Source organism: Pongo pygmaeus, chromosome 10 (genome assembly GCF_028885625.2).
Source record: "Pongo pygmaeus isolate AG05252 chromosome 10, NHGRI_mPonPyg2-v2.0_pri, whole genome shotgun sequence".
Lineage (NCBI taxonomy): Eukaryota > Metazoa > Chordata > Mammalia > Primates > Hominidae > Pongo > Pongo pygmaeus.
The window spans coordinates 27,971,514-27,996,231 of NC_072383.2; the positions used below are offsets into that span (position 1 = coordinate 27,971,514).

The 24,718-nt window shown below is 35.8% G+C and overlaps 1 protein-coding gene across 2 annotated transcripts in view; it reads right to left on the reverse strand.

Moving 5' to 3' along the window:
- Nucleotides 1-2,015: 2,015 nt before the first annotated feature.
- Nucleotides 2,016-24,718, reverse strand: part of INTS13 (integrator complex subunit 13) — a 33,129-nt gene continuing 10,426 nt past the window's right edge. For both annotated transcript variants that reach the window (XM_063672530.1, XM_054442425.2), the window contains exons 6-17: nt 22,584-22,674; nt 21,172-21,300; nt 19,431-19,515; nt 14,444-14,533; nt 14,150-14,239; nt 12,795-12,973; nt 11,201-11,371; nt 10,766-10,920; nt 10,248-10,478; nt 7,977-8,116; nt 3,137-3,272; nt 2,016-2,371 (exon numbers count right to left, since the gene is read on the reverse strand). In XM_063672530.1, coding sequence (XP_063528600.1) covers nt 2,332-2,371; nt 3,137-3,272; nt 7,977-8,116; nt 10,248-10,478; nt 10,766-10,920; nt 11,201-11,371; nt 12,795-12,973; nt 14,150-14,239; nt 14,444-14,533; nt 19,431-19,515; nt 21,172-21,300; nt 22,584-22,674 — 1,537 coding nt within the window. In that variant the 3' untranslated portion in view covers nt 2,016-2,331. The remainder of the gene's footprint in view (nt 2,372-3,136; nt 3,273-7,976; nt 8,117-10,247; nt 10,479-10,765; nt 10,921-11,200; nt 11,372-12,794; nt 12,974-14,149; nt 14,240-14,443; nt 14,534-19,430; nt 19,516-21,171; nt 21,301-22,583; nt 22,675-24,718) is intronic.

Sequence of the window (24,718 nt, forward strand, 5' to 3'; positions counted from 1 at the left end):
ATAAACACTTCACAAAAGAAGACATTTATGTGGCCAACAACCATATGAAAAAAAGCTCATCATCACTGGTCATTAGAGAAATGCAAATCAAAACCACAATGAGATACCATCTCACGCCAGTTAGAATGGCAATCATTAAAAAGTCAGGAAACAACAGATGTTGGAGAGGATGTGAAGAAATAGGAACGCTTTTACACTGTTGGTGGGAGTGTAAATTAGTTCAACCATTGTAGAAGACAGTGTGGCAATTCCTCAAGGATCTAGAACCAGAAATACCATTTGACTCAGCAATCCCATTACTGGGTATATACCCAAAGGATTACAAATCATTCTACCATAAAGACACATGCACACGTATGTTCGTTGCAGCACTGTTCACAATAGCAAAGACTTGGAACCAACCCAAATGCTCATCAATGTTAGACTGGATAAAGAAAATGTGGCATATATACACCATGGAATACTATGCAGCCACAAAAAAGGATGAGTTCATGTCCTTTGCAGGGACATGGATGAAGCTGGAAACCATCATTCTCAGTAAACTAACACAGGAACAGAAAACCAAATACTGCACATTCTCACTCATAAGTAGGAGTTGAACAATGAGAACATATGGGCACAGTGAGGGGAACATCACACACTGGGGCCTGTCGGCAGAGTAGGGTGACAAGGGGAGGGATAAGATAAGGAGAAATACCTAATGTAGATGACGAGTTGATGGGTGCAGCAAACCACCATGGCACACGTATAGCTATGTAACAAACCTGCACGTTCTGTAAGTGTATCCCAGAACTTAAAGTATAATTAAAAAATAAATAAAAGGTCAGAGCCCACTCAAAAGTAAATATGATCTATTAATTAGCTATTGGGTTATGGTTCCTTAAACCCCGAAAGTCTAACACGCTAATTAGGCCTGGCCCTGCCTGTGTATGGTTTGTGTCAATGTATATCTAAACACAGTGGAATGGAGTAAAAGTAGCTCTATCTTAGGAAAGAGGGCTGAGAATGAGACAGGAGTTGATAAAGGAGAGCAATGTCAATTTCACCAGGCTGACCTGGAAGGCTGCTGAACCCCCGTGTAAAGACCAGTTGTTTTTTTTTTTTTCAATAGAAAATACTGAGGGCCGGGTGCAGTGGCTCACGCCTGTAATCCCAGCACTTTGGGAGGCCGAGGCAGGCAGATCATGAGGTCAGGAGATTGAGACTATCCTGGCTAACACAGTGAAACCCCGTCTCTACTAAAAATACAAAAAATTAGCCAGGCATGGTGGTGGGCGCCTCTGGTCCCAGCTACTTGGGAGGCTGAGGCAGGAGAATGGTGTGAACCCAGGAGGCAGAAGTTGCAGTGAGCCAAGATCGCGCCACTGCACTCCAGCCTGGGCGACAGAGCGAGACTCTGTCTTAAAAAATAAAAGAAAATACTGAGTCTGTATAAAGAGCTTCCTTTCTCTAATAAACACTCAAGGAAAAAAATGGCAAACTTACAATTAGCATTTAACATTGAAATAACCTACCTTTTGTAACATGTTACAAACTTCTAGATGAAGCAGCAGAGGAAAAAGGCCCAAGAAACATATAACATGTAACCATGATATTTCTGAGAAATGAGACTAAGATTCTATCCAGAGATAAAATCAACCTAGTAACTTTTCTTTCTTCTAAATCTGTGAAGTAATTTCCTTTATGCTTCTCATTCAATAAGAAAAGCAAATGGATGGAAAATATTTCGCAGAAAAATATAAAGAGTAAAACTACCCAATACTAGTAAATATAAAATTACACAACCTACCTGAAAACTCTACTTTTAAATGGGTAAAAACACATATGCAAAATAACTTAAAACAAAATAAAAACAATGTTCTGTTTTAGAAAAGCACAATATATGATGCAGCTTAATAGGCAAGATTTTATATTAAGTATTGCAAATCTTAAACTCTCATCAAATTTTTAAAAATTCCTATGGTTGTTTTCAGTCATTAAGTGACTAAAGTATTTTCTAAAGTAATTCTCCAATGTTTTGCATTTCAAATATTTTAATAGTTTTATTTCGCAAAGAGAAGCCTAAGAATTTTTTAAAAAACATTTCCAGAGAGAACACTTTATACCATAAAATAAACTTGTATAATTTGGGAGGACAAATCATCTCAAATGTATATTTTTGAATTATGTGCCAATTTTATAATTAGTACAAAAACGACAGCTGAAATATTTTAAAAATGTAAAAACCAGTCCAGGCAACATAACTATACAATCTTGCTGTAAAAGTACTTATATCGAATTCCGCACAAAATATTTTTCCAATATACTAAATTTAGTTCTTCAAGTCACTCTTCACTGCCGGCTGGCTTTTCCATTTTCTGTTGTTTCCATCCTGAAATAGGAAGAAAAAAACGAGTTGATAAAATAAATATTCATTAACATTTTGTCTCCTTAATTATCTACCTTTCACATGAAAATTAAAATAATATGTTCACAGAACAGAACATCAGCATTTTAGGAAAGGACTAACATTAGGGTTCCTCTAGCTAGGCCAACTTCTTCATTTTACAGTGAAAATTGAGGCCTTGAGAGACTAAGTGACTTTCCCAAGGTTACATGTCAAAGGCCACTGTTTTTTGTTTGTTCGTTTGACTATACCACACTCTCCCTTTCCAAGCAAAACTAAGGAATCTCTATGATTTAGTCAAGAATTTATTTCCTTTTCCACTAAAGAAATGTATTTCCACCAACAAATTAAGAGGATTTCTTCTAAAAAAATCAAAATTATCAGATCTGAGATTTATTTTACTATAATCAATATTCTTAATATTGTATTCCTTAATAGGAAAACATTTTCCTCTGTTATTTTACAGAGACTGGCATTATATCCTAAGTGGTATGATTTTTCCCTCTATAATGTTTATTAAGCATTAAAAAGAAATGCTCTAAGGAGTAAATACTTTCAGGGTTACATTCAATATAACTAAGCCTTTTACAAGCAAGAATCAAAGAGGTTAATTTTTTCTCCTTATGGGGAACACATATTAGTTCATAATATTAGTAATAAAAAATTGCTGATTATTACAAATAAGCAATGTTTGTTAAGGTACTATACAGGCAATTGACAAAACCAATTTTGACAATAAATAACACAAACCCATTTTCCTCTTTAAGATGTTGATATAGTTCAGCTCTGTTATTAACAGAGTTCAAACGTCCAGCAAATTCCTGATGTTTTCTGGAATTGGCAGTATTGATTCTATTACTCCACAAGGATAATAAGGACACTGGCCCTGGTGTTATATTTAAAAGGAGAGAAAAAAAAAAAAGATAGAATAATTTATTACTTCCAAATTTCCAAATTTCCAAACTTACTTTTAATTCTGTTGTTCATTTTTACACAATTAAGGCAGTTAATTCCGTAGTTCATTTTACACAAGTAAGGCAATCATTTTCCTCTTACTCTAAAATTTATGTGTTTCAGGGTCCCCAAGAGCAACCACTAGTTCAGTGATTGATGGAAGGACTCAAATGACTAAATGTAAAGTTATACTCCTGGTTAAGAATGATTACAGCAATACAGTAAGGAGACACAGCCAGATCGGTAAGCAGAAGAAACACATGAGGTGGAGACTGGCAGAATCCATTTGCAGGCTTCTCATGCTCGCTCTCTCCAATGAGGTTTATGCAGAGTGCATACTACCTCCACAGGCAAACATGCAGCCACATGTGCGCAGTATTTCTGCCAGGAAAGCCTGTTTGAGTACAGTCCAGGGTTTTTACTGGGGGCTGATCAGGTAGGTATTCTCTGCCTAACCACAACGACCAAAGTTCCAGACTTTCAGAAGGGAAGCAGGTGTTCAGTTCATTATCTAGGCAACACTCAAAAGCCAAGTTCCCAGATGCCAGCCAACAGCCAAACCTGCAAGCAAGCTTTTCTAATTATAATAGTCTCAGGCCTACTATGTTAACTCTTTCCTGCACAATATGATAAGGCAAAAGAATTACAATAGCCAAAACAATTTCGAAAAAGAAGAAAAAAGTTAGAAGATTCTTACTTCCTCATTACAAGACTTAACTTGAAGTGACTGTGACAGTACTGGATTGGTGAAAGGACAGCCACATAAACCAATAGAATATAAAAGAGAATCCAGAAGCAGACTCCCACATACATAGTCAACTAATTTCTGATAAATGTACAATCCTTCAATGAAGAAAGGATAGTCTTTTCAATAAATGCTGCTGGAACACTAGGACACTGTATGCAAAAGGATTAATATTGACCCATACTTTGTACCTTATAGAAAATAACTCAAAAATTGATCATGGCCTAAATGTAAACCTAAAATTACAAAACTCCTAAAAGAAAATCAGCCTTTGTGACCTTGGGTTAGATTTCTAACATGTAACACCTAAAGCATAATCATAAAAGCAAAAATGGATATATTTGACTTCATCAAAATAAAAAGCTTCTGTTGTGCAAAAGTCATTGTTTAAGAGAAGAACAAGCCACAGACTGGGTGAAAATACTTGCAAATCACCTGTCCAACACAGAACTTGTATCCAGATAAATAAAGAACTCTCAAAATCCACTAATAACAAAACAAACAACCCAATTTTATAATGTACAAAATATTTTAATGGACCTTTCACCCAAAAAGACAAACAGACAACAAATAAGCAAAGGAAAAGAGTTTTACCATCATTAATCATGAGAGAAATGTAAATTAAAACACCAATGAAATAGCACTACATACCTTATAGGATGAAAAACAAAAACAAAACAAACAGTAACCCTGACAACAGCAAGTGGACAAGGATGCAGAACACCCAGAACTCTCACATACTGGTGGTGGGAATGTAAAATGGTGCCACCACTTTGGAAAAATAAGCTGGCAGTTTCTTATAAAATTAGTCATTATAATACTATGTGAAAAAAGCCAATCTCAAAAGGTGGCATGACATTTTCTTTCATTTATAAGACATTCTGAAAAATTATAGGGAGCACAATTATAGGAAGAGAAAACATATCAGTAGTTACCAGGGATTGAGGAGGAGAGTGAAGTACGACTAGAAAGGGTCCATACGAGTAAATCTTTTGGGGTGACAGACTGTTGTGTACGCTGACTGTGATGGTGGTATGCATTGTCTAAACTCACAGAACTGTACATCAAAAAGAGCTAATATTGTCATATATATTTTAAAATTCTTATTTTTCTTATTATAAAACTAATACATGTTCATGAGAACAAATTTAGAAAACAATAAAACACATAAAGGAGGAAATAAAATCATCCTAATGCCACTGCTCTAACAACTAAAAATTTTAGTCTTTTTTTCAGTGCCAATCTATATCAACAAATGGTTATTTTGGTTCTTTTTTTTGTTACTGCATCATAAAAAGAGAGCTGAATAGACGTTTGCCAAATCTAGATGGCACATTTGGAATAGCACAGCCTTAAGTACAGTGTATACAGCCGGCACAAAATTCACTTTGGGGAGGCCTGGGAAGTCATTTTCCAAAGCAGATAAAACTGAGGTATAATAAAAGGCCCAGATCAGTTGCTGATCAGAAGAGACATGCAATTTAGGTTATAAAATAGAATGAAAGAAAAAACAAACACTTTTCAAATATCAGCCTCAAATAGAAAGTTAAAGGAAAGGCAGTAATGTGCAATCAAGTTGCTTCTCATGTGAGCTATTTCATATAATATGTCTAGGGTGAAAAGCATCAGGGATCCATTTAATTTAATGATAGGTGATATTTCATCTAACTGACAGCTAGTATATATGTGTATGAAAACTTAAAATTGAGATCACAGTACATATGTTTATGTAACCTGCTTTAAAAAAACTTATTTACACATTCATTCAATAATTATTCTTGGGCTATATAAATACCACCCTGTGGGGGCTGGGCACAGGGACACATGCCTGTAATCCCAGCACTTTGGGAGGCTGAGGCAGGCGAATCACCTGAGGTCAGGAGTTCGAGACCAGCCTGACCAACATGGTGAAACCCTGTCTCTACTAAAAATATAAAAATTAGCTGGGCGTGGTGGCAGGCACCTATAATCCCAGCTACTCAGGATGCTGAGGCAGGAGAATCACCTGAACCCAGGAGGCAGAGGCTGCAGTGGGCTGAGTTCGTGCCATTGCACTCCACCCTGGGCAACAAGAGCGCACTCCATCTCAATAAATAAATAAATACATACCACCCTATGGACACACCATTATTCAGTCATTTTCCTACTAATATGGCTTTTAGTTGCTTGCAATTTTTGCCAGTATAGATAATACTCTTTTTTTTTTTTTAAGAGACAGAGTCTTACTCTGTCGCCCAGGCTGGAGTGCAGTGCCATCTTGGTTCACTGCAATCTCTGCCTCAGTAATACTCCTTAGAGTTCTATTTGCCAAGCAATGCTGAAATACTGTTTAGAGTAGACCTAAATTTCTCATCCTAATGAAGAGTGGTATATTTTGTCATATGAGAAATAATTTATCAAAAAACATCTATTTAAATCCTATTATTTTCTGGGCCCTCTAGCAAATGCCTGAAAGGCAAATATAATAAGATCACCTCAAGGGTGATCTCTGGCTTCAAAGAAACTAGTGAACTGAAGAATATAACATGTATCACTATATATATACACTATAACAAGCATATAAAAAGCAAACAAGCCTACCTTCTCCCTAGGATGAGCTGCCAATATTCATAAGCTGGTTCTACTGCCTTAGGAGAGGCATAGTGGCAGGACATCAGGTAGTATAATGACGGCATACCATTACACATGTATCCTAAAAAGACTAAATCTAGTTTGCCTTCAAGATAACTAAGGCCTAGAATGATTTCTGGAGCTGCCAATCCCAAATCATATCCTTGGTGCCTAGAATTCCTTCAAGAGGAAACTAAACGTTTTAGCCTATAAGAGATTAAGAGGCTTTACAGTGAAAATATTGTTTATAATAATAACTACACTGAAACTCAAACACATTTTAATATAGCAATAAATGAGTGATATTAAATTATTTCTAGGTTTCGTAAGATTTTAGGGTCAAAAGAGTTTGTATTCAATATCCCAGCTCTTACTATAGTATCAGGAACATAAACAGATTCAAGTTTACATATTTAAAATTTCTTAAAACACAAACTTTATATGCTTATTTTCCAAAGGCTTCATTAATGAAAGTATAACACTACTTGTTTTTGTTTTTAACACTGACAAATATATTTACTGCCTATATTCTCTAAGGCTGTGATACAGTTTGGCTGTGTCCCCACCCAAATTTCCATGCTGTTCTCGTGATAGTGAGTGAGTTCTCACTAGATCTGATGGTTTTATAAGGGGCTTCCTCTCCCTTTGCTCTGCCTTTCCCCTGGCTGCTGCCATGTGAAGAAGGATATGTTTGCTTCTCCTTCTGCCATGCCTGTAAGTTGCCTGAGGCCTCCCAGCCATGCTGGAACTGTGAGTCAATTAAACCCCTTTCCTTTAAAAATTACCCAGTCTCAGGTATGTCTTTATTAGCAGCATAAGACTGGACTAATACAGGTTGTAAACAGAGAATGTCCTAAACAACACCCACAAATACTTAAGAACTCTTCCTCACATACACAACAATATGAAATAACACTGTACAAAACAGAGCTTCATTGGAAAATTTTTTTTTTTCTGAGACAGAGCCTTGCTCTGTCGCCCAGGCTGAAGTGCAATGGTGCGATCTTGGCTCACTGCAACCTCCGCCTCCCAGGTGCAAGCGATTCTCTAGCCTCAGCCTCCCGAGTAGCTAGGATTACAGGTGTGTGCCACCATGCCCGGCTAATTTTTGTATTTTTATTAGAGGTGGGGTTTCACCATGCTGGCCGGGCTGGTCTTGAATTCCTGACCTGAGGTGATCTGCTTGCCTCAGCCTCCCAAAGTGCTGGGATTACAGGGGTAAGCCACCACACCCAGCTTGGAAAACTTTTTATAAACCTAGTTACCACAGCTGTACCTTACCTTTTGATTTTTCCACTTGTGGAGTTTCATCCATTTCAACAAGGGGTTTTTTGTTTGGAGGTTCTGGGGAATCAGGCGAATCTTTTATAATCTCAGCTTCAGCCAATTCTTCTTTTCCACGCTCTAAGATTCCTTTTAATCTTTTAGAGGGACAAATAATGAAATGTAAAGTTTAAATTTTTAGAAGTTTAATGGTCTAATAATTAAACTAACTTTGCATATCAACCTTTATAAAAGATGACTAATCTCATAAAATAAACCTAGAGACTAATAAAAAATGTCAATCTAAAACCAGGTAACAGAAACTAATGAATTAAATACAAGTTTCCCTTTTCCTTCAAAATAATAATGCAATAATTCAGGAATTAGCTGTAAAATATAAAAAAAAGAAGATAAATTAAAATTTAAAAGGTAGGAAATGATGTGATCTTCAGAAGAAATTGCACAATTTTGATTTTTATGAACAAAATAACACTGAATTTCAAATTACAAATAAGATTAATAAGTTTATTCCCATTTATTCTCTAGTCTATGTATTGTGTAGATGTATTTATGTTCTGCAAATTAGAAACTTAACTCTAAACTTTTAGAGTTTCATCAGAGAACAAAAACACTTGCAAAATATACAAGAGTGTACTTGAAGCTCAGTGGGACCTGAATGATAGTACTTTTTCCCTCTTACGGTGAACCAGTATTGTTTCAGAAGCTCAGCAGCCCTAAGGAAAACATGAGCTTCTAAAGTCAAAGAGAATAAAAGTATTCTATTATTAATGGATAAAATTATAGGATTTCCAGAATTAGTTTCAAAATATTCCTATGGGTGTAGTGGTAAAGGTAGTGGATGAAGATATATATGAAATGAGATCTGCCATGAATTGTTAATCATTGAAGGTAGATGATGAGTAACTATCTGTTCTATTGCTACATATGTTTGAAATTTTCCATCATAAAAAGATGTGTTTTTGGTCAGTCGCAGTGGCTCATGCCTGTAATCCCAAGCACTTTGGGAGACCAAGGTGGGCAGATTGCCTGAGGTCAGGAGATCGAAACCAGCCTGGGCAACATGGTGAAACTCCATCTCTACTACAAATACAAAAAATTGGCTAGGCATGGTAGCACATGCCTATAATCCCAGCTGCCTGAGAGGCTAAGGCATGAGAATCACTTGAACCCAGGAGGCAGAGGCTGCAGTGAGTCGAGATCATGCCACTGCATTCCAGCCTGGGTGATAGAGCGAGACTCTGTCTCAAAAAAATAAATAAAAATTAATTAATTTTAAAAAAAGTTACCTGGTGTTGGTCTGATTTCTGGCAAGCGGATAGAGTATATAGCCAGTTGATATGCTATTTCTATTTATAAGCCTTTATTACTTTTATGTTTTTTCAGATTTAACTTTGACATCATAATATAAATCACAAACTAAAGGAAAAGAGTACACTATTAAGGAACATTTTCAGAAAAGACTGTATGCCGTTCTTCTGTGCTTCCGAGGCCATCCTATGCCTATTTTTATAATAGCACCTTCCACACTTTGCTGCAATCACTTTTTTTTTTTTTTGAGACAAAATCTTACTCTATTGCCCAGGCTGGAGTGCAGTGGAGGAATCTCGGCTCACAGGAACCTCTGCCTCCCGGGTTCAAGCGATTCTCGTGCCTCAGCCACCTGAGTAGCTGAAATTATAGGCATGCACCCCCATACCCAGCCAATTTTTGTATTTTTTTAAGTAGAGGCAGGATTTTGCCATGTTGGCCAGGCTGGTCTCAAACTCCTGACCTCAAGTGATCCACCTGCCTCGGCCTCCCAAAGTGTTGGGATTACAGGTGTCAGCCAATGCACCCGGCCTGCAATCACTAATTTAATTGTCTGTCTCTACCATCACACTATATGTTCTTCAAGGGTAGGGATCTTGTGCCAAATGCCTGGCACATCACAAGCATTCAGTAAATATTTAGTGAACAGAGGAATAAAATTATGTCTGTGAAGTTCACAACACATAAAGCACATACTGATACCAAACATCATGCATTATGATTTTCAGAAGTTAACTAGGAAAAACTAACACTAACTTTGCCCCAACAGTAAAAATTCATATTTTTGCGCCCAAGAAAGATCCTCTAGATTTTAAGAATGATAAAATTACAGTAATGAAAATGAATAAACATGTATTAAATGAACTACTATTAAATCAGGTTTGAATGTATGAAAGTGCTCTATGCAGAATGTGATATAACAAAAGGCACCGTGGTGCTATATCAATGCCAAGAAGTCACCTCTCTGAGTCTTGCCAAGACTTTTCCTGTTCATAATCTTTCACTGCTTTCTCTGACTTGTCCTCTTTGTCTTCCCTCTTTCTTCCTCGTTTCTTTCGTTCTTCCTCTTCTGGGGGTTTGCTCCTGCATGCCATCAGACATTCCAAGACTCTTTGATGTTTCTCTGAGTTGTTGATATGGGCTCTGACAAGGGTTTCCAATTCATTCCACATGATACGGTATTGTTCATCTCTGCAGCAAAGATTTGGAAATACTCTTTAAATAATATTGAAGTGTCACTTTCTAGTGGTAAAGTAAAAAGAAATAATGAAATGTGGACTTCCTTCCTCTTACTTGGTAGTTAATAGTGAAATTCTAGGCTATAATATATCCATTTCTATGATTTTTTATTATTTCATCTCAAATACATATATAAACATGTCCTCAAATAGAATTTACATATGGAATAAGTTATCTTGAGAAACAATATGTATCAAGTAAATGTGATCTATAAAGTAAGAAAGAAAAAAAAAATCTACCTTTTAGGGCCCTTTCCTCTTGTACCAACTGTGGAAATAGGTAGAGGATCATTTTTTCTTTCCATATCAACTAAGTTGTATATTGTTTTTTGACAGTTTAACACATCTTCTTCTGTCAGAGATTCTTTCACAATAACACTGGCTAATGGAACTACCTGTTAGATATTTTTTTAAAGAAAAAAGAAAATCTGTCTTGAAAAATAAATATCAAAACATCTAGGTAGAACTTGATTTTCAAAAAGATTTTAAAGATTATCATGGTGAAGGAATCTATAACTATCACTTCAATTTTTAATTATTAATTCTTTAACTTTAGCAAGCTCATATATTTCATTCTTTGCTTAAGAAATGGTATAAATTACAAATTTTCTAATTTATTTCTATAAAGAATATATAACTAATCTATAAGAAAAGTTGAAGCTACTTAACACTTACCGCTTGCATGTTAAAAATGGTGGTTTGTGAGATGATCATAGGCCAGTAACGGGTGTGTTTTTCTAACTGATCTTTTGCTCGTTCCAAAGGGACCTCAAGACTTCCATCGATTTTATATCTGGGGTCTAGAAAAGGAGTTAATCTGTTTTCCCTCATAAATTCACCAAAATCCTAATGATAACCAAATAAGATAAAATTAGAAACTATGTCTAATGTTTCAGTATGGATTACATGTACTAGTCTGTTTCCCTGATGTCTTCTGTCCTGTGATGTGCAACAAAACATTTTTTCTAACAGTATCCCTCAACTCCACTACTTTTTTATCCTTTCTGAACTTGAAACCTATCTGCCTTTATCTGATGAAAATGAAGAAAGCCTCAAACATAAATGCATTCATGGTATGTTTTCCTCACCTTTTGTAAAAACCAAGAAACACTTTTTTTTCCCTTCTGTAATTTAACTTTTCTATCACACAGAGATAAAAGAGTCAGTTAATCACATTAGATGACCCATTTGCTTATTTAAAAACTATCTTGATGCTGCGCACGGTGGCTCACACCTGTAATCCCAACACTTTAGGAGGCCAAGACAGGTGGATCACCTGAGGTCAGGAGTTCGAGAACAGCCTGGCCAACATGATGAAACCCCATCTTTACTAAAATACAAAAATTAGCTGGGCGTGGTGGCAGGCGCCTATAATCTTAGCTACTCGGGAAGCTGAGGCAGGAGAATTGCTTGAACCCAGGAGGCAGAGGTTGCAGTGAGCCAAGATTGCGCCACTGCACTCTAACCTGGACAGTAAGAGCGAAACTCCGTCTCAAAACAAACAAACAAACAAAAAAACTACCTTGACATAACATAAACATGTTAACAATAGTTATCTGTGAATGATGAAATTATAGGTAATTTACAGGTGTGGGTGTTTTTTTAAGATATCTATATTCTCTAAATTTTCTACAATAAATATTGATTAGGCTTCTCCTTATTTAAATATTATGTTTTTTAAAAAAGTCCTAATTAAAAAGTTACTTACAGTATATAACACTTTGTGGTTTACAAAGCATATTCATATATATAAATCACACTTAGTTTTTACAACCACCTCAAGAAGTAAATAGCTATGAAATACCAAACAGGAAAGAGAGGAGGGAGAATGAAAAATCAAGATTAGAACAGAATTTCTACCAAAAATGTACATATATTTCCTTTTATGTTCCTCCCAATAATACCAAAGTTTATGTTATTTCAAAGTAGCAGCAATACAAATATTCCAGGTTTCTGTTTGCCATTTAAATTACTAGAAATTAAGTTTCACCTAAAATATTAGTTCAAATCAATTTATTTTTTCCTACAATTCCAGCGTGTCATTGCAATTCAGATACATCTCAGTATATACTGAATATAAAATAAGATTAAACAATGATAAATAGAATTTTTGAGCAAATATTGCAGGAAATTCACCTAATTAAAATAATAATCAATTTCTTCCAATCTCTTTTTTTCCATAGACCTTAGCATTTAACAAGCACTCGATAACTACTTGGTGAATGATGACAGATTCAAAACTTAAAAGTTATAGATATTAGAGTCTTACTGTAATCCGGTAGTCTGTAACTCTTCCTCCACATCCTTCACTAATTGAAGGTGGATCTTCTAGAATGGATCGAGAACTGCTAAGGACGTGCAAAAAAATCTCTCCTCCATGGCTACTAAGCATATGACTAATGACTTTAGAACCTGATTTTCGTGGTTGTTCCAATAAAACAGAACGACCTGTCAAAAACAAGATTACACTATCAGTAATGAAACTCAAATGGGCTCTCATTTATTTCCTTGAGATTTACGTCTAGATTTTTTCATTTTATTTATTGAGCCCCGTATTTTAACCAGCATTGCAAATTTAGTGTATCTACTCTTCCATGCCTAAAAATCTGAATTCTAGCCTTAACTTTATCTCAGTTACTCCAAGGTTACACAGTTAATACAGTTTCCCACAACAACTATAGTGGTCTCTGGCATAATACGTTTGGCTATATGGTTCATCCAATTACATGTACATATTGAATTTTTCTCCTGGACCTCAAGAAGAAAAGTGAGACAACTGCTCCATAATCCTCAGGTTATTAATGCTACAGAACATTTGGGGAGAAGGCACAGTCTCAGTTCACTTATACAACAGTTCCTCATCCACACTGTAATCATAACCACTTTCTATTCTACATGTCCAAATGTTAATCTGAATTTCACCTAGTCTGATAATCAAATTATGCTTAACTAACAATGACATAACCTTATGATAAAGACAGACTGACTCTTTAGATCACTAGTTCCAAAACCTGAGATGATCATAAGAACTACCAGAGAAGCTTTTAATTTGGAATCAAATAATTTAGACTTGTAAAAAAATTTCACACAATGAAACCACAGATTCAAGGTCATAGGTAAGAATCATACGGTATAATATTGAAAACATAATATTTATTTATGATAAAGGTATCATGTTCAAATATAAGTAAGTCTACCTTTGATTTGATTTAAAACTCAATGGGCCAAGATAAATGGTCTATATTATTCTAGCTTCTATTTTACTTTTTAAATCTATTTTCTAATTATAGCTTCTTAAACAAATCAATTTAGACTCTGAAGGTCAAATTTTTTAAATAAAAATACTCACAATTTTATTAAATAAAACTTGCTTAGATGTAATAGCCTGAAAGCCAAACCTAAAGTCATCTTTTAAATGTTAGTAAAAACTGTTAAAGGGTATTTCAAATTACGTAAGTTTAAAACAGCTTTGGCAAATAAATGGCAAAGTTACAGTGATGAAAACAGCTTTCCAGAGTTCATATTCTTAATAGTAATTTCACTCAGATAATAATTTAATAATAATATAAATAATTCAAATAATATAAATAATTTCAGCCAAAACCATTAAATAATTAAAGTTACCATTTAGAAGAAAATTAGTAAGGCAGGAGGAAGGTCTACTATTTACATCTACAGGTGAAATCCGATAAGCTCCAGTACAATAGTGTAATTCTGAAATAGAAGAAAACACTGATTTGAAAGAATACAAAGAAATATTCCCATAATTAAAAGAAAAAAAAAAAAAAACTTGTTCACTGAGTTCATTGAGTTCTGAAACAATGAAAAACGAAAATGCAAAACGGAATAAATCGACCCCCACATAATACCTTAAGAACCTTTTGATTTAGTCGTTTTCATTTATTCTTAAATACCTACCAATGTTATTTGTCCTTGGTGTACACCACTTTAACGTTATTGTTTCTTTAAAAGGGCCTTCTCGACTGCCACCACCTAGGTGCGAATCACCTTTAAAAATATGTCAGAGACATTACACATTGTATACATGTAGCAAAACATCACACTGTATCCCATAAATATGTACAATTATGTTTCAATTTAAAAAACAACAAAAGTGGCCGGGCGCAGTGGCTTACGCCTGTAATCCCAGCACTTTGAGAGGCTGAGGCAGGTGGATCACGAGGTCAGGAGTTCCAGACCAGCCTGACCAAGATGGTGAAACCCCGTCCCTACTAAAACTACAAAAATGTGCCAGGCGCAGTGGCAGATGCCTGTAATCCCAGCTATTCGGGAGGCTGAGGCAGAAGAACCGCTTGAACCCGGGCGGCAGAGGTTGCGGTGAGCCGAGATCGCGACACTGCACTCCAGCCTGGGCAACAGAGTGAGACTCTGTATCAAAAAAAAAAATAAATAAATAAAATAATAATAATAATAAAAGCAAAAAATAATAATAGAGCAAACTGGGTATGGAGTAACGGGAACTCTGTACTGTCTTCACATTTTTCTGTAAATCTGAAACTACTCTAAAATTAAAAGTTCTCTTAAAAACAACAATGAAAAAAATGTCAGAGAAACACTAACATTACCAAGTAGATCACAAGCTTCAAATTGTTTACCAAGATTTCCAAACGAGTTTAAACTCTCTAAGAGAAAATATCTCTGAGACAACATCTTTTTATCAGGTCCCCTGGACAAATACCAAAGATATTATCTATGATTAAAATAAATAGTAATTTTCCTCCACATTCGTCATTAATCAATCATTTAGGTCACTGCACTGAAAGTCAATAGCAAAAATTTAAAAAATTTCAAGCATCTACAACTGTTCTTCCCTGCCCACACTATTAAATGATAAAATGACATGGTTAAGAACTCAGAAAAAGCTTAAGGAATCTAAAATGCACAACCATACTGAATTCTAGTAAGTTTAGTTAGAAGAAACACAAACCAAGGGATCTGGAAAGTAAATACGTAAGGAGATATTAATCTAATAATAATGAACAAATGTGCCACCATAAAGCTGACAAGGCTTTGAAGGAAAATCTACAGTGCTATGAGTGCCTATAGAGGGAGATGTGTCCTATTCCAAGACACCAGGAGAAGTTTCCTTGAGAAGTGAAGGTTGGTCTGAGTTATAAGGGTATGAGCAGAAATTAACTAAAGAAATGGACCAGATGCAGTGCCTCACATCTAAAATCTCAGTACTTTGTGAGTCGTAAGTGGGAGGATTGCTAGGGGGTCAGGAAACTAGCCTGGGCAACATAATGAGACCCTGTCTCTATGGAAAAAATACAAAAATCAGCCAGTCTTCATGGTATGCACCTGCAGTCCCAGCTACTCTGGAGGCTGAGGTGGAAGGACTGCTTGTAGCCCAAGAGGTCCATGCTGCAGTGAGCTATGATCACACTACTGTACTCCAGTCTGAGCCACAAAGTGAGACTCTGTCTCAAATTTAAAAAAAAAAAAGAAGAAGAAATAGAGGAAAGACTATTCAGGCAAAAGAACAGTGGATACCAAGATACTGTGGCAGGAGGAAGCATGAAAAATATTAGATCTGTGTGGCTGAAACAGAGAAGATTAGTATGCCTTGAGATGAGAATAAAAAAGGGGAGGGGGCCAGACAATGAAGGGCCTTGTAAGACATTTAAACAGGTCTGTTGTTTCCTAAGGGCAACAGAAAAGCATGGGCATGGGGCCGGTTTAAGGTCATGAGAACATGGTCAGGATTAGCATTCTGAAAGTTACCGTAGCTAGAGGGTAAAGAGTAGATAGGGACAGGCCATTTAGGAGGCTACTGTGAGATACTAGGTAAGAAAATAAAAGGCTGGATTAGGGAAATGTTATTGGTAGCTAAGATGGAGATTTTGATGTACGTGAGAAAAATTAGTAGACGAAATCAAGAAAATGTGATGATGGATTAGATGTCTCAAAAATGATTCTGAGGTTTTCTGCCTTACATAAATGAATAAACAACAGGGCCATTCACTGAAAAAGGAAACAGACTAGTTCAGGTGGCAAAGCTCCCAAGTTGTTTTGGGCATGTTGAGGTGTAGGTGACTGAGACATCTAAGAGATACAATTAGGAAGTAGAATATAAAGATCTGGAATTTAGGGGCCGGGCGCGGTGACTCACACCTGTAATCCCAGCACTTTGGGAGGCTGAGGGGGCGGATCACGAGGTCAGGAGATCAAGACCATCCTGGCTAACACGGTGAAACCCCGTCTCTACTAAAAATACAAAATATTAGCCAGGTGTGGTGGTGGACACCTGTAGTCCCAACTACTCGGGAGGCTGAGGCAGGAAAATGGCGTGAACCCAGGAGGCAGAGCTTGTAGTGAGCCAAGATTGCATCACTGCACTCCAGCCTGGGGGACAGAGCGAGACTCTGTCTCAAAAAAAAAAAAAAAAAGATTTGGAACTTAGGGAAGGTATCTGGGTTAAAGTGTAAGCCTACTCACCAAGACCTAGCTACACTGTTACCACCTCAGTAAAACCTGCCTAACTCTTACTGGCACAACCACAGGCAGCTTCCTCTGAGCTCCCATAGCGCTCTGTTCCTATTGTTAAAATAACTTTTGACACATAGTGTCCACATGTAATGCACATAACTACAGGCCAAGTCAACAACTATTTTAAAGAACTATTTTGTGTTACAAAGGATATTTTTGACATTTTTTTTTTTTGAGACAGTTTTTTGTTTTTTTTTTTGACAGAGTCTCGCTCTGTCGCCAGGCTGGAGTGCAGTGGCGTGATCTCAGCTCACTGCAACCTCTGCCTCCCGGGTTCAAGCGATTCCCCTGCCTCAGCGTCCTGAGTAGCTGGGACTACAGGCGCGCGCCACTATGCCCGGCTAATTTTTTGTATTTTCTAGTAGAGACGGGGTTTCACCATGTTGGCCAGGATGATCTCTTGACCTCGTGATCCACCTGCCTTAGCCTCCCAAAGTGCTGGGATTACAGGTGTGAGCCACTGCGACTGGCCCATTTTTGTAAGTTTTTAAAATAACATTTTAAAAATTGATATCACATCACATGTTCGTAGCAATTTCCATGTAATATATTTTCAAAAACAAGTTCTCTATATTCCTTTGTTAAACGTTTATATATCCCTGCATTATAATAGTTTCTTTCATGTTAGCAGCTTATTAGGTTTATTCTAAGATTCCTCAGACATGTAACGAATGTCACGATTGGCTCATGATTATGCTTCAGAAGATGCATACAACATAATCAAAGTCAACCGTTTCTCTGGCAGCATCAATTTACTAGAAAACATTCTAAAGAATTTAACCAAATGTCAAAGCTTAAAGGCTTTTAAAATGACCTTCAACATCTTAAAATTTTCATTGTATTTTAGAATTGAATGGAATACTACAGCTCATCTAATCCAGCATCTTTAATTCATAAGCACGCAAACATACATCTAGAAACATATGGGACTTGCCAGTTGGTGGCAAAGCTTTAGCTAAAACTTATCTCCTAACTCCAGAGTCTTCTCCCCTAAACCAAGCCAATACAGTTGCAGAAATCAGTTTGGGAGATGAGATCTATGGATTGAAATAATTTTTAGAGGAAAAAAAACTAATTTAAATTTCAAAATTTAATTTCTAGGCCAAGTTGAAAGTCTATCACTCTTTTGAGTTTGCTCCTATTCTTTTCCCTTCCTCAAGGTTGTTTGCCTGCAAATGAAACTGTAATGAGTTTGAGAAAGCCATGGCTATCTTTCTCAGTATTTGTTCTATTAGCCCAGTCTTTTCCGAAGTAAATTCCACAGGACACTAGTTCCATGGCCATTAATAGGTGATACTGACAGATAAGTTTGCACAGGGATAAACTAGTCAATCTGGTTTGTACTGAAGAACTTCTCAAGGCTGTTACAGCAGTCCCCCGACTTTGCTGTGTCGCTTTCCGTGGTTTCAGTACCTGTGGTCAACTGCAGCCCCAAGATATGTATGTATTTTTTGAGATGGACTCTCACCCTGCTGCCCAGGTTGGGGTACAGTGGCATGATCTCAGCTCACTGCAACCTCTGCCTCCCAGGTTCAAGAGATTCTCCTGCTTGAGCCTCACAAGTAACCGGGACTACAGGTACGCGCCACCACACCCGGCTAATTTTTTAATTTTTAGTAGAGATGGGCCTTCGCCATGTTGGCCAAGCTTGTCTCGAACTCCTGACCTCAAGTGATCTGCCCACCTTGGCCTCCCAAAGTGCTAGGATTACAGGTGTGAGCCACCACGCCTGGCCTGCAGCCCAAAAATCTTAAATACAAAATTCCAGAAATAAACAATTCATAAGTTTTACACTGCATGCTGTTCTGAGTAGCATGATGAAGTCTCACACTATGCCACTCTGTCCTGCCTGGGACGTGAATCATTCCTTTGTCCAGCATATATATGCTATAAATACTACGAGTCCACTAGTAGCCTTCTTGGTTATCAGATCCACTGTCGAGGTATCATAGTGCTTGTGTTCAAGGTCCATAGTAGCCTAATGCTATGTCACAATACCTGTATCATTCATCTCAGTTTATCTCATCATGTAGGTATTTTATCATCTCACATCATCCCAAAAAGGATGAGTACAGTACAATAAGATATTTTGAGAAAGAGGGAGAGAGACCAAGAGACTACATTCATATAACTTTCATTATAATATATTGTTATAATTGTTCAATTTCATTCTTATTGTTATTGATCTCCTGCTTTGCCTAATTTATAAATTAAACTTTATCATAGGTATCTATGTACAGGAGAAAACAGTGTATACAGGATAGGGTTCGAGACCACCTGAGATTTCAGGCATCCACTGGGGGTCTTGCAATGTCTTCCCTGAGGATGTGGGGGCTACTGTAATATGCTTTCATATGTTAGATCATACAAAATAATACTTTCAAATGTCTCTTACCACTTTTCAGGAAATCTACATGTGCATCTTTGTGATGAAGTAGCTCCACATCATAATTGGCAGATGTGTTAGCATGCTGTTCTTCCTTGAAGTAAAATTTCAAACATTTAAAAAAACTTGGTTTTGCTTTCAAAATAATAAAATTATTAATTATTCATTTTGCTTTTTGTTTAAAATGAGGTCAAATACATTCAATAATAATTGGCTAAAATAATGGGATAATCTATTTAAAGATGCAAGTTTTCCATGCAACATAAACTCCATTAAAAAACAACTGGCAATATACAGGTAATAAAGTATTTAATGATTTTTTTACATTAAGTCAGAATTAACAAAGATGACTAACTCAGAAATTTTGAATTTTTTTTTACTCCAAATGCAGTCTTGCCAATATTTTTAATATACAAATATAATGTAATTGAAATAATTTACATAAATTTAAAGTGAAATCATTGTTAAAAAGAGGAAATAGCATCTTTAAATACCTACAGTGAATTAGCAAATATCAATTATATAAAATACAAACTAATAAACAAGTTTAGTAACTTGTTTTCAGTAATAGGAAATAGGAATTTCAACATTATCTATTTACCAAAAAACAGAAAGATTGAAGAGTCACACCAGTAGCACACAAATATGATCAAAATTAACAGGCAAGCTATCAGAGTATTTTTCTTATAACACATGACATTATATATATTAAAGTGTACCTATTATGTTATTTACTTCTGCATCCAAAAGGTTCTACAGGGTAAGCCTAAAATTTGTAGTGAAAAACCGGCCAATGGCATTAAGAAATTAATAATGAAAAGATTATATTTCTCATGCAATTTATTTTTCATAATATAGTGGCAGAAAATAGAAACTGGAATGTAAGAAAAATTTGAATTTTGATATAGTGGCTACTTTATATTTGTAAACATAATCAATACAATTGAATTCCATTCCACTCAGTAAAAACCCATTTGAAGCTTACTACGGGCCAGGAACTGTGCTAGCCCTAAAACAACTTACTGATAATGTTAATATAATGAAAATGAACAGGTAGCAATAGATTCCTTAAAAAATCCACCAGTAAAATCACAGAGCTCACATCTATGGTCTTTCAGTTAGAGAGTAATAAACTAATTTAAAACTATGAGCTATTTTCCCCTAGTTAGACCTATTAGCTATAAACACCTTTATACTGGGTGGGCAACAACAAAAACATAGAGAATAAAAGATCCACTAGAATACACAAAGTAAGCAAAATCTAATAACACAGCTGTCAGGAAAAGAATCACAGAATAATAATTTAAAATAGAAATTATATTTTGATGAAAACAATGACAGCATTTTTTTTTTTAAGAGAGCTCACATAACATGTTCTTATTAGAAAACAAAAATATAGCATTTTATTCTGTGATCCTTTCTGGTTACTTTTCAGTATTTACTGACCTGGTCAAAGACATTGAATGTGGGCTAGCAAAACAGAAAATACGATATGGGGAGAAAAGGTAAAGGTTCAATTAAAATAAATAATACATGTCCAACAATTATTTATTTCTTTATTTATTTTATATTGAGATGGGATCGTACTATGTTGACCAGACTGGTCTCAAACTCCTGGCCTCAAGTGATCCTCCCATCTCAGCCTCCCAAAGTGCTGGGATTACAGGCATGAGCTACCACGCCCGGCCTCTAACAAATATTTAAAAAGCAAAGCAGTGCTTTCAAAATAGCAGGAAAAAGAACTGCCTACCTTCATTGGAATATTTGTAATAGTAGTTGAAGCCAAGTCAAAATGTTGCTGTACTAAAATATTCAATTTGGTAGCAAGATGCCGTCCTGCACGAACACTATGAACTTCACTGGTTAAAACTGGGGACAACTACAGAAAACCATGCAAGAAAAATAATCCACAAAATATTAATTCACTGTAACCTACTGCTAAATATTTTAGTATAAATCCATTAAAATTAACTATTTTTAACTTTTTAGAAGCTGGAAAAAAAGGATCCATAAATTAACCATGACAATTATTTTAGCAATACATTTTCATGCATTCATTCACTCACCACATACGTATTAATCAGTTTGCTAGATACCAGAAACTGTGAGTATACAGAACATAGCAGTGAACAGACATAATCCCTGTCCTCCTGAAATTTAGAGTGAAATATTTAAATATATTTCTTTACAATTTTTACGTCTTTTTATCTATACGCAAAATGGATTTGAAGTACACTGCAGAAAAAATAATTTATTTTGTTGAGAGGACAAAACCCTGCAGATAAAACTAAAAGAAAGAATGTGGAAATCACCACAAAAATTTCGTTCTGTCACCAATAAATAAGGCAGCTAGAAGCAGTGTACAACAAGATAACACAAAATCTTACTCATTCCAGGGCAATAATATTAATTACAAATAAATTTTCATTATCATAAAATAAAACTAACATTGCCACATTATCAAAAGAGGCAGAAAAAAGTTAATAAAAAAGAGGCTTACACTGGAAACCACTTAAAAACACAATGATGGCAATAATGACTAAAAATACCACTTAACTACAAAAATTCATGGACTAAGGTAATACTAGTGATGTTTATATTAAATAATGCAAAATGAAAAACCAGGACATATATCTATATTTCTAAACATAAATTACTGATAGAGAATATTATGATGTGGATCCATCTGACAATCAACAGGATCATCTATTCCTTTAAAATTATTCAACTTTATTTAAAAAGTAAAATCAAGGTTGGAAAATAAGATTTTTCCCTCTGAATGTATAAAATTAATTTTTTATTGGAATATCTTTTTTGTTAAAGAGTGTATTGCTTTTCTAATAAGGAAAAAGACTTTTACAGAACAAAAATAATCACTAAAGTAAATAAAAGTTTAGGAACAATACAAACCATGTATGGTTTGTAACACATTTTGATAAAATAAACAAACATGAAGAGGCAGGCAGAATAGAAAACACTTTAAAATCCACAATTATACCATAAAGAATCAACCTAGATGTCTTGACATAGAGGTTTACTTTGAAAACTCAAAATATTTTCTTGGCAGAAAATATTGGCAATGGATCATTTTAATGATAATCCTTCTCAGTATTTATTATTATTAACCACAATGGTCTTTTCTTTCATTATTTCAACACTCACCTCTTTTTTAGAACGATCAGATACAAGGCTGTCTTCACCAACTGGGTAGGTATGGATCAACACCAACTCACATTTTTGAATTTGCATGAGACTTAAAGAGAAATTTTTGACTTAAAATTTAAGAATTCAAGCAGGCAAACTATTAAAACCCTAACATATTAAAACACCATATTGCTACAATCAGATATTACTGTTAACCCAAAAGCTAAATATTAGAAAGGCAGTATATGTAATTGCTATACCTGTATGAACACTTAATGAGTATACAAATTTAATTTAAATGCAAAAAATAATAATTGTCAGTGTCTGAAGGATAAAGAGAAAACTCTTATAATTAAGTATAATTTTCAATAGATAACTACAACAGCGAAAATGAATATATTGTGTATTAATTTCCCTTATACTAATAATTCTTAAGGATAAAATCAGGCAATACTAACCATTAGCTATAATTGGTTATTTCCAAGTTATAGGATTGGTAATGCTAAAAATTTCCCCCAACTTTTTATTTTGAAATTTCCAGACCCACAGGAAAATTGAAAGAAAAGTACTATTCAATGAACAACCGTATATCCTTCACCTAGAGTCACTGTTAGCTATATTTGCTTTCTCTATATACTATACCTAAGTAGATGTACACTTTTTAATTAAACCATTTGAGAGTAAGTTGCAGAGGGCTTGACGTGTAGTCCTAAACACTTCAGCCTGCTTCTCCTAGTGAGAACAATCCTACTCATAACAATTATACTATGACCGCACCTAAGAAAACTAATAATCACTCTAAAAAAGTCCACATTGCAATAGTTCTAAACATGTCTTTACTAGCTGTGACACAATCACAAATATATATATTGGTCTCTGCTCATGCTTCCTGGCACAGAGCTCCTAAAATCCTTGTAACTTCCTAAATGACAGGGGTGCTAGGAGCATCTTTTGCTCTAATATTTGGTTTCTGACCCCAGTTCTTGACACACAGCTCTTAAGTTCACTGGAATTTCCTGGATGACAGGAGCATCTTTTCTTCTACTGAGGCAACTTTAGTGGGATCCTGGACAGCTCCCCAATGGGGTCTGGTCACCAGAAAGAACAAGCAATGATTAGAAGCTCAGAAGCATTCAGCCCCACTCTGCTATCCTCCAGAGGGGACAGAAGCTAGATACTGAGTTAATAATCAATCACACCTACATGAAGCCTCCATAAAAATCACTAAAGTATGGGACTCAGAGACCTTCTATGTTGGTAAACACATCCATGTGCTGGGAGGGTGGTACACCCCAACTCCACAGGGACAGAACCTGATGTACTTGGGATCCTTCCAACCTCACCCTCTTCATGTGGCTGTGCATCTGTATCCTTTATAATAAATCAGAAAACTGAAGTGTCTCCCTGAGTTCTATGAGCCCATCAGAACAAAGTATTGAACATGAGGAGGGGGTTGTGGAAACACCTAACTTGTAGCCAAGTCAGAAGAAAGTAAAACCACTAGTCGAGATTTGTGTCTAAATGGGGTACAGTCTTGTGGAACTGAGTCTGCAATAACTAATCTGTGGGGTCTGTATTAACTCAAAGGATTGTCATAATTGAATTGTAGGACACACAGTTGGTATCCAAAGAGCTGGAGAATTGGTGTGGAAGAAAAACCCACACATTTGATCAAAAGTACTAGTGTGAGTAAGGAGGAAAAAAAACTGTTTTCCTTTTCAGAAACAGAAAAAGGTTTTTTAAAAAGTCACACAGTGCAACTACTTATGTTTAGATGTGGTACATACTGAATAACGCCACTAACAACTTGCATATTTAACAATTTTTTAAAAATTTAAATTTAAATTAAATTAAATTAAATTTTTTTTGAGACATGGTCTTGCTCTGTCGCCCAGGCTGGAGTGTAGTGGCACAGTCTCGGTTCAATGCAACCTCTGCCTCCCAGGCTCAAGCAATTTTCCTGCCTCAGCTGCCTGAGTAGCTGGGACTACAGGCACATGCCACCAGGCCTGGCTAATTTTTATATTTTTTGTAGAGACGGGGTTTTGCCATGTTGCCCAGGCTGGTCTTGAACTCCTGAGCTCAGGTTATCTCTCCACTTTGGCCCCGCAAAGTGCTGGGATAACAGGCATAAGCCACTACACCCAACACAT